This window comes from Tupaia chinensis, unplaced genomic scaffold (genome assembly GCF_000334495.1).
Source record: "Tupaia chinensis unplaced genomic scaffold, TupChi_1.0 Scaffold000270_1, whole genome shotgun sequence".
Lineage (NCBI taxonomy): Eukaryota > Metazoa > Chordata > Mammalia > Scandentia > Tupaiidae > Tupaia > Tupaia belangeri.
This window is the reverse complement of record NW_006159750.1, coordinates 4,416,974-4,427,384: the sequence shown is the minus strand read 5'-3', so window position 1 is coordinate 4,427,384 and position 10,411 is coordinate 4,416,974. Positions and strand designations below refer to the sequence as shown.

The 10,411-nt window shown below is 41.4% G+C and overlaps 1 protein-coding gene across 1 annotated transcript in view; it reads right to left on the bottom strand.

Annotated features, from left to right (window-relative positions):
* Positions 1-10,210, bottom strand: part of EEIG2 (EEIG family member 2) — an 84,937-nt gene extending 74,727 nt beyond the window's left edge. Inside the window, exon 1 of the mRNA XM_006149499.3 lies at positions 10,074-10,210. Coding sequence (XP_006149561.1) covers positions 10,074-10,210 — 137 coding nt within the window. The remainder of the gene's footprint in view (positions 1-10,073) is intronic.
* Between the last annotated feature and the right edge of the window lie 201 nt (positions 10,211-10,411).

Genomic DNA, 10,411 nt, shown 5'->3' with positions numbered 1-10,411 from the left:
CACTCTCCTCTCAGGATCTTGGGCATGCACGCACATGTGCCCAGCGTGAATTTAAGCAACCAGGTCTGTGATTCAAACTGTAGTCCACTACATGACAGTCCAGCGACATAGCCATTATGCCAACTGCTGGTTCCTGTTTTAAGTTTTGTTTTTTTTTTTAAAGTTTATTTTATTTACTTCTTCCATGAGCAAGAAAGACAAGAATGACAGCACCCCCAACAGGGTCTCGATGCTCTGATCTATTGCCGGCTTTTAGCAGGCATGAGTACATGCATATCTGGCATACTCAGGACAGTTTCCAGACATGAACCTGGAACTTTCCCATGTGGATCAGCCTTGCAGAGAATTGCCTTTTACCACTGTACCACGACCTGGCTCTATTTCTTTCTTTCCATGAGTCAGAGAGACACACAGAGAGAGGCAGAGAGAAAGAGAAAAGATAGTACACATAGGAATTTGCTTTGATCTATCCCTAGATTCAGCCAGCCCCTGATCATGGGCATGCATGTACCTGGAGTACTCAGAAAAGTCTCTGAGCACCATATCGCCCATGTGGTCCCAGCCTGCAGAGCATAGCTTCTTAGCAGCATATGCCATCATGCCTGGGCCCAGACTGTAAATCTTAAGGCCAGTCAATTAGATTTATAATTTCTATCCCTGTATGCCACAGGAAAAGACTAAGAGGAAAATCCTGGTCATTATTCTCTCTAAATCCCCAATCTGCTGCATCCTATTATTGTATTTTTTTTTTATCCTGTTTCATTCTCTTGTTGCTGTTCCCTTTCCCAACTCATTCTACCAAACCACCTGAAATCTGTGTTCAAGGGTTAAATGAACTCATGAAGTCCAAATCTCTATTCACAATACTCCACGCATTGCCTAAACAAAACCTGGCTCTTTTATGAAGTCACTACTCTATTGTAATCCCTATAGGGCAGGTGATGTTTATTCTCCACCCCCAATTTTCACAGGTGCAGGAGGCAGGCAGGCCTTTCCTAACTCCCCAATGCCACTTGTAGGCAGTAATTCTCTTGCTTTGAAACTTAAAGCCTAAAAGACTGAGGCATGCAGTATCTGGCAAAGTCTCTCAGTCGGTATTACAGAGAAGTACCTGTTCTGCAATCTCACTCTCTCTTCATCCCCAAACCTACACTCAAACTGGCTATTTTAACACCATGCAAATAACCTAATACCGTAGGCCTAGAGTACTCTTTGCCCTATACCAATCTTCATGCCAGTTCTGCGATATCCACACCCTGGACCTTGCCAGCTCTCTAGCCTGCTCTACTGAAGTAATTGCACGCTTTAATATTTTACTCTTTACACACAACACTGTTCTCTACCCCAAATCGTCACAGCATCATTCCTTCCATTTATACCTTCCTTTGGTATCACTGAGACCTTCATCCTCCAATATTCTAAAGTTTCCTGATTTACCTTCCCACCTTGGTTTCTATCCTTATGAAATTTAGATCCTATGATTGCTTCCTTAAATTCCCTTTTCACCAGTGTTAAATAAAAATTATTAGAGGCCACTGTTTGGGAGTAAGCTTCTGCACTAGGCCTCAATAAACCAGACCAAAATGGAATCACTTACGTTAAATGTCACATCATCAAACTGAAACTTTAGGGAGGTTGATAGATCCCCAAATAGACCAGTATTTCCTGAAAACATGAGAGTCTGGTCTACGTAAGGTCAGCACTGTAAGAAAATAAAACACACTGTCTCCGCAATTGCTTAAGATTAAGCAACGTGACTCCAGGTGATCATGGAGTCATCCAGCTCCTCTTTCTGTAGAGTTTAGGTCAACTACTGCTCTCCAGCCTCCTTGATATTCCCCTCCCATACTTGATTTTTCCCTTTACAGCCATCCTAAAATCTGTAAGATCTTGGTGCTCATTAATCAGTGTAACTGGGATATTTTGACACCCAGGTGATCGTCCTTACTTGGGCCTAAATAAAATATTTTGCTTTACATACTCTGCCTCAGCATTTCTCTTAGGTTGACACCAGCTCTCTTGTTTGCCTTGTCTTCTCTGCCTTTCCACATACCTGTAAACTTACATGCCTGAATCAACTTTACAACCCATTTTCTTTTTTTTGGGGGGAGAGGTTTTCGCTCTAGGGCATGTGCACTCGCCAGACAGAGAGAGACATAGAGACAGAAAGCGAGAAATCACCCCCCAGGGGGGACAGTCATGCCGCAATCCCTTCTCCTCTCGGGATCTTGGGCACGCATGCACATGCGCCCGGCGTGAGTTTAAGCCACTGGGTCCGGGACGCGAACCGCGGTCGACTACGTGGGAGTCCAGTGACACAGCCATTACATCAACTGCTGGTTCCCACAACCCATTTTCTGAGAAACTATATCTTACCTCCTGGAGAAGAGTGTATGAACGGCATGCATACTGCTGCCACTAAAGTTCACCTTTTTTACTTTAGTTTGGTTTGTCTTTGGTCAGCTTCTTTTTCCATTCCTTGAAGTTTTTCTGACTTAATATCAGAAAGTCGTATTTTAGAAAAAAAGTACATGTATGAGTACTAGGTTTATCTTTCATATATAATTGCCTTAAGGAAAATTTTTTTTTCGATTTTTTTCCCATGCAAAAATATGTCATGACTTTTCTGACAATCCAATGTTTATCTATTTTTCTAAAACATAAAAATGACAAAACATACAAGGTTAAGAAAGGTCCCTGGAACTAGAATGCCTCTTAGCTCTGCTACTTATTAACTTAGTAAATTTTTTTTTTTATTCTGCAAATATTTATTATAAAATAGTGTGTCTGGCTCCATACTAGACACTGGGAATACAACAGTGGAGAGATAGGGGCTGCCCTTATAATGCAAAATGTAAGCTACAAGGAACTTAGTAACTTTTATCACTTCTTCCTGTTCTGTTTTCTCAGGTACGACATGAGAGTGATAATATTAATAATAAAGGTAATGATTATAGCAATTGTAATGATGAATAACAGTATCTTCCTCACAGGATTATTTTAAGACTAAGTAGACTTAAAAATTTATGGTGTATTGCAAAAGTGCTCAAATCAATGTTAGCTAGTATTATTATGCTATCATAATAATGTCAATTGATGACCTCATGACTGGTCAGAGTATAAAGAACAATAATTTTTTTCTTTTAAGAGATTTTTAGAGTATTTGTGCTTGCTGGATAGACAGAGAGACAGAAAACAAAAAAATCACCCTCTGGGGGATGGCTACACCACAATCCCTTTTCCTCTTTGGGTTTTGGGCATGCACGCACATGTGCCTGGCATGAGTTTCAAGCTACTGGGTCCAGGACTCGAATTGCAGTGGACCACATGGTAGACCAGTGCCTTAACCACTATACTATCTGTTGGCCCCTATTAAATTCTTTAATATCAATTGAGTATCCTTTATTTCAAATGCTTGGAACCAGAAGGTTTTCAGATTTTGGAATATTTTCATATGAAGAGATATCTTAGGGATGAGACCCACATTTAAACATAAAATTCCTTTATATTTTATAGACAACTCATACACATAGCCTCAATGTACTTTTTTTTTTTATTGCTATAGGGCACGTGCACTCGCCAGACAGACAGAGACAGACAGAGAAAGTGAGAAATCACCCCCCAAGGGGGATGGCCACACCACAATCCCTTCTCCTCCATTCTCCTCTTGGGATCTTAGGCATGCACGCACACGCGCCTGGCGTGAGTTTAAGCCACCGGATCCAGGACTCGAACTGCGGTCAGCTACGTGGGAGTCCAGTGACATAGCCGTTACGCTAACTGCTGGTCCCGCCTCAATGTACTTTTATACAATTTTTTGGGTAGTGTTTTGACTGTAACCTGACACTGACGTCAAGTGTGAAATTTTCCACTTAACGGCATTATACTGGAGCTCAAAAAGTTTCAGCTTTTGAAGTATTTCAGATTTTGAGTTTTTGGATTAGGGATAGTCAACCATTACTAATTTCTGTAATTCATGCCTTACTTTTTCCCAAACAGTGCACTATTATCTACTAAAGAGAATCAAGAAAAATGTGGCTGCTTCCAAAATACAAATTAACACCCAAAGAATAAAAATTTGCCATAACTAAAAGTGAAGAAATAAACTATGGAGGAAATTTCAAAATAGAAATGACTAGAGATGGGGTACTAGCAGATGGCATAATGGTTATGCTGCTGGACTCGTACGTAGTCGACTGCAGTGCGAGTGCCAGACCTGGCAGTGTAGAACTCACACTGGGCGTGTGTGCGTGCATGCCCAAAAATCCCAAAAGGAGAACTGAGGACAAGGTATTGTCATGTGGCCATCTCCCCTGGGTGGTGATTTCTCACTTTCTGTCTCTCTGTCTCTGTCTCTCTGGCAAGCACATGAGCCTTATAGCAAAAATCTCTCAAAAAAAAGACTAGAGGATGGCTACTTTGAAGGGAAACATCCTTACAATGAATATGTAAGTTCAAGATTTGAGATGTGTGAGGGATCTTTATAATCCTTCATAATCATATCTTAAATCTAAAGACAAAACAGTATGAAAGAATACATTACTATGTGTTTTTTCAAAGAACACCAGTGTTAAAAGGGAATCAACGATGTACAGAAAATCTAGTTTAATAACTGTAAGGGGACTTCAAAAAGTTCATGGAAAAATAGAATTAAAGTATGAGTTTATTTTGGGGCCAAACTTTCTAAATTCATGTCGATTTTTCATAATACACATTCTCTAAAAATTTTGAAGACCCCTCATATAAACAGAAATTGCCTCTTAAAGCCAAAATTTCCGCATAACAGTTGCTATAAACTTGTCTCATATAAATTAAAAATAAGCTTATGGTACAACCATTAGAACATCAATCAGTCCATCCATCCTTAAAAATCTGCTTGCCCTGGGGCTGGTTCCATGGCCTGGTGGATAGGAAATAGGATTCCACACAGCCTATCTTGTGGTTGGGGTCCCGGTCCCAGTGGCTTTAAAAAACACTAGGCATGTGTGTACATGTGCCCCAAATCCAACATGATGGAGAAATGGAGAAAAAGAAATTATGGCCTAGGAAGGGGTTGTGGTGACCATGTCCCATTGGGGTGCTTTCCCTGTCTCCCTTGTACGAGCTCATTGGCAAAAAAAAATTATATTATATATATATACACACACACACACACACACACACACACACACACACATATATTACAAACAAAACAAAACAAAAAAAACCCTGCATGACCTGTGGATCAGTAATTCCATTTCTAAGTGTTAATGCTTAACAAATAATGATGTACATGTATGAAATTTGGCTATAAAGGTGCTCATTGCAGTTTATTTACCAAAGCATTAATAAACAAGAAAGACTATTCAAAAAGGGCTTGGTTAAATAAATTGTGGAAATCCATACAACAAAATGGCATGCATTTATTAAAAATAATTTTGCAAATAAATATTTAATGATATGGAAAGATATACTAAGTGAAAAAGACATGAAATACAGTGTGATCTCACTGGTTTAAAAAAAGATGTGTGATAATTGTGTAGGAGAAGGTATGTGTGTACCAATAAAGGCTCCTAAGTTATGCACCAAAATATTAATAATAATGAATAATTCTGGATGGTTTATTTGTGAGGATTTATGTTCTTTCCTTTAGTTAAAAATTTTTTCCTAAGGTTTTCATGAATCTACATTACTTTTGCAATAAGGAAAATGTTACTAAAAAGGACACAATGTGCAGAAAATTAAAATCTTAAAAATTAAAGATATACTCTGGCCAAAAAAAAAAAAAAAGAAATCCTTTCAGCTTGTTTACAAAGTACAAGATATAATACACAGATGTGCTCTTTAGCTTCCCGGACACTCCCTGAATTCCTATTTGTTTTTTCCATAAGCCCATGTGAAACCTAGAAAAGTGTTTGGATATCAGAACAAAAAATGATAAACAAAGTAAGGCAAAGTTGGGAAAGCCTAAAAAACACAAGAAAAATTCCTTGCTAGTATTCCTTTATTTAAGCAGGCCAAAATTAAACCTGTTCTGACAGTCTTCACTAACCTCCAGGGTGATTTAAATGCTTTCATAAAGGAAGAGCTCTGAAAAAAAGTTTAACAGCCTAACATTCTGGGCTTCTGAAAGACCTTCAAAAATATATTATAAGGCAAAAATTTGGCTTCAGTCAATTAGATGAATATAATTATACAATGTATTTTCCTGTATGTTTTATTAACCATGGTCTATAAAAGCTGACTACTTATGCTGATCATTCTAATAACATTTATTACAAATAAATACCTTAAAAAAATGTATTTGCCAGAGGGCACAGGTACCTACCTGAGACAGTGAGAGAGAGAGAAAGTAAGAAAGCACCTCCATGGAGGATGGTCACACCAGTCTTTTCTCCACTTTTCCCTCCTTTTGAGATTTTGGGCACAGGTGCACATGCATCTCTGTTTTTCAGGCCACTGGGTCCAGTTCTTGAATTGAGCAGCGGGCCATGTGGGATCCAGCTGCCTTAACCACCATGCCACAAGCTGGCCCATAACAGGCCTTTCTATGGATGGGAGTCTTAGGATGGCTATGTTAACCGTTTTCTGTGTACTCCATTTCATACTCTTATTGGAGAAATGTTACAGTGTTAACTATATCTGACTTACATGGGGTACATAAAGTGATTTTTAAAAAAATTAAAATCTAGAGACCGGCAGATGGCGTAATGGCTACATTGCTGGACTCTCATGTAGCCAACCAGGGTTTCAGTCTTGGACCTGGTAGCTTAAACTCACGCCAGGCGCATGTGCGTGTGTGCCCAAGATCCCGAGAGAATGGAGGAGAAGGGATTGTGGCATGGTCATCCCCCCTGGGGGGTGATTTCTCGCTCTCTGTCTCTCTCTCTTTTTGGCGAGCACACACGCTCTATAGCAAAAACCTCTCAAAAAAAAATTAAAATGTAGCATTTAATCAGAGATGCACATTGTCTAGACTGGCATCCACTAATTAAGTTATGTCATCTTGAAAAATTCACTTCCTTTATGTATTTCAGGTCTTTTTCTTTTTCTCCTCAATTAAATAAGGTATCTTTCTCAAACTTTTCTCTGGTTGCAGGACAAAGAAATTAATTAGACGATAAGATCTAAAGCCAATGACTCTTCTTAAACGAGTTCTTTGTCTCCTCTTCCTTTTCTTTTTCTTTGTCTATTTTTTTCATGAGCGTGAGAGACAGAGAGCAAGAAAGACAAGTACCTTCAACAGGGTCTACTGCCACAACCCCTTCTCTCCCCCAGCTGTCCCAGCCTGCCAGGATTGTGGCCACACTCCTGGTGTGTACCAGTCAACCAGGGCAGCAAACTTGTGATCTTCCATATGCACCCAACATTGCTTGAGCAGTGTGTCACTGCTGCACTACTGAGTTGGCCCTTTCATCTCCTGTTTAAAATGCCAAAAGGGGGTGGGGGGGAAGAGGGCAGCAGGTGGCATGGTGAATAAAGGTGCTGGACTCCCACATGGTGACTGAGGTTCAAGTCCTAGACCTGGTGGCTTGCTTTCTTGCTTCCTCTCTTTCTTTCTCTGTCTCTCTCTGATCAAACTGGAAAATAACACTAATAAATAAAGTTAAATAAAATAATTATTTTAAAAAATACCATCTGGGTGCTAAAGGACTGTTCAGTGTTTTTAGGTGCTCATTTGATGAAACCCTCACGGAAACCCCATGTGTGCATGACCATTTCTGTTTTACAGGCAGGAGCTTTGATAGGGGAAGTAACCCATCTGGTTTACCACAGTACAACTGGGATCTAGGCTGAGCCCTGCCTCATTCCAAACTCTTGCTCTTACATTTGCGTCAATTATACCCCTAAATCTATTTTAAAAGCACAGGCTTCTTATTATAAATAATTCCCCTCAAACTCGATGGGTCTTTTGTTTCTTTGGCTATTTAGAGCGCTATTCTTAACCTTGTTTACTGTGAATAAAGTCATATTTTAGCTGGAAGAGAGTAAATTTAACTCAGGAGACGTGACTTATTGATTCCTAAATCTTGAAGAGTACAAATCGAATTATACCTCTTCATCATTAAAACTACTGGGAAGCTCCCTATTCAGAAACTTTTCAGAATAGCATACATTTTTTTCCTTTACCTGGAATCACCCTGTTTGAAGTTAGATCCGTACCAGAATCATTGCACTCACTAGTTGTGGGGACCTTGGGAAGTTAGTGATGCTTTCTGAGCCTCACTTTATTTATCAAAAAATGTAGGTCCCTGCCTCATTGGCTTGCTTTGGGAATGAAGTATAACATATTTAAGAGGACCAGCTGACACAATGACGGAATAAACGACTGCCTATAACAACAAAAATCGACTAAAGAAGTGAGCCAAGTTGATATTTGGAGGGAGAAAGGGAGTAGACAAGCGCCCTGACCACCAGGTGTCATCAATGGCCCAGGAGCACTGGTCTAACTGCCTAAAGTGGGGGTGGGACATTGTAGCAAAACAGTGTAGGCCTCAGGGCCAGAGGTCACTTATCCCATAAGGTATTCATCAACTGCCTTAAGTTTTTCAACATCTTAAAAGCTGGTGCATTTTTTTTTTTCATAATTCTACTTAGAATGTTTTCTTATAGGTGTGTTGCGAACGACTGCAGGGGCCAGCAGGTGGCATGAGGATTAAGGTGAGTAGATCCCACATGGCTGACTTGCAGTTTGACTCCTGGACTTGGTGGCCTTGGAAATACGTTGGGTGGGTGTATGTGTGCCCAAAATCCTGAAAGAAGGGAGAAGGGGAGGAAAGGGGATTGTGGTATGACCATCCTCCATGGAGAGATGCTTTCTCACTTACTCTCTCTTTGTGTCTCTGGCAGTGCACACACTCACTGGCAATTTTAAAAAAGGACTACAGTATAATTAATTAGCTAAATATCCCCAGATTTTTTTTTCATCACAGTTTAATTTAAGAACTATCCTCAGAGGACTACTTTTTAATTTTGAGAATCAATTGTACTGCATACATCCTTTGGTTTAGCCAACTTGGACATTTTCTGGCTTCCACAGGCTCGGGTATTGCCACAGTGGACAATTTTCTGGACCTGTTTTCACAACCCATTGTGGTTATTTTCTTATATCATTAATAGAATGACAGATAAAAGGAAAGTAGAATAGTTTTAGGGTAAAAATACACGCTATGACCAGTGTATACAGACAAAATAAACATTAACTATGAACTCTTCCTTGATTTCAGGAACTCAAAAGTACATTTTTAGTTCTTTTTCTATTTTCTGCAACTGAAAACGCTGAATTTAGGGTAAATCTAAAACCGGTGAATAGCTCTGCAATTACTCACAGAACACTGCCACACCTGGCTTCATCCTATCACCTGCTAATGAGTCTCCATGGAAGTGCCCAGGGACTCCTTCAAAAGGAGACCGGAACCCCCGACTCCTTTTCTAGTTCTAAGTCCTTTACACCAAGACTCACTGGTAGCCACTTCTAGACAGTAACGCAGAGTGTTAGCGCGTAACTGGAATCAAAGCTACTGCGGGTCACAGACTGCTACCTTGAGTGCCAGGAACACTTGACTCAAGTCAAGCCTGACCAGGCCTATCCTAGTCTCGGACTGGGCGTCCAAGCCCCCGCGTAACCCAGAGGAAGAGGGAGTTACGCTTAAGCACAGGCTTCTGTTCAGAACAGGCACTCCTGGAACTGGAGCGCTTTGCGTTATGTTTTTGTTTTTACAACAGCTCAAATTCTACTTTGCATTTCACAAACATAGAAATGTTTTAAGAGAAACCCAAAGCACCCCCCCCCCAACCCCCTCTAGCTATTCGCTCCGATTTCTGGAGGATTTGGGAGGGAAGAGCAGCTACCAGGAACCATCTGGAGCCAGAAGCGCAGAAGCCCAGGCCAGCTGGGATAAACCCATTTGCGAAGCACTTTGTGCAGATCAATACATTTCTGACTGATCCCAGACGGGTCCCTTGACAAGGGCGAGCACACGAGGCTGGCTGTCCCGGTGGAGCCAAAGCAAGTGACGCTGCCCATGAGCAGCCCTGGAGAGCAGGCGCCGGCAGGCGGCTCCAGAGGCGCGCGCGGCGGGAGGGCGCGTTACCTGGAGGACTCCGCGGTGAAGCTGCCGCCGTCCAGCAGCCGCATCTTACAGAAGAGAACCCCATTGACGAAGGGCACCGAGGAGAGCTCCTCGAGCTCGAAGTCCACCTTAAACTTAAACTTCTTCTTCTTCATCATCGTGAGGGCCAGGCAGAAGAGAACCCCATTGACGAAGGGCACCGAGGAGAGCTCCTCGAGCTCGAAGTCCACCTTAAACTTAAACTTCTTCTTCTTCATCATCGTGAGGGCCAGGCGTCGGCGAGCGGCGTGCGGGGGCGGCCCTAAGGGGCGCGCGGGCAGGCGCCGCCGCCTCAGCTCGGCAGAGCCCCGGATCCGCCC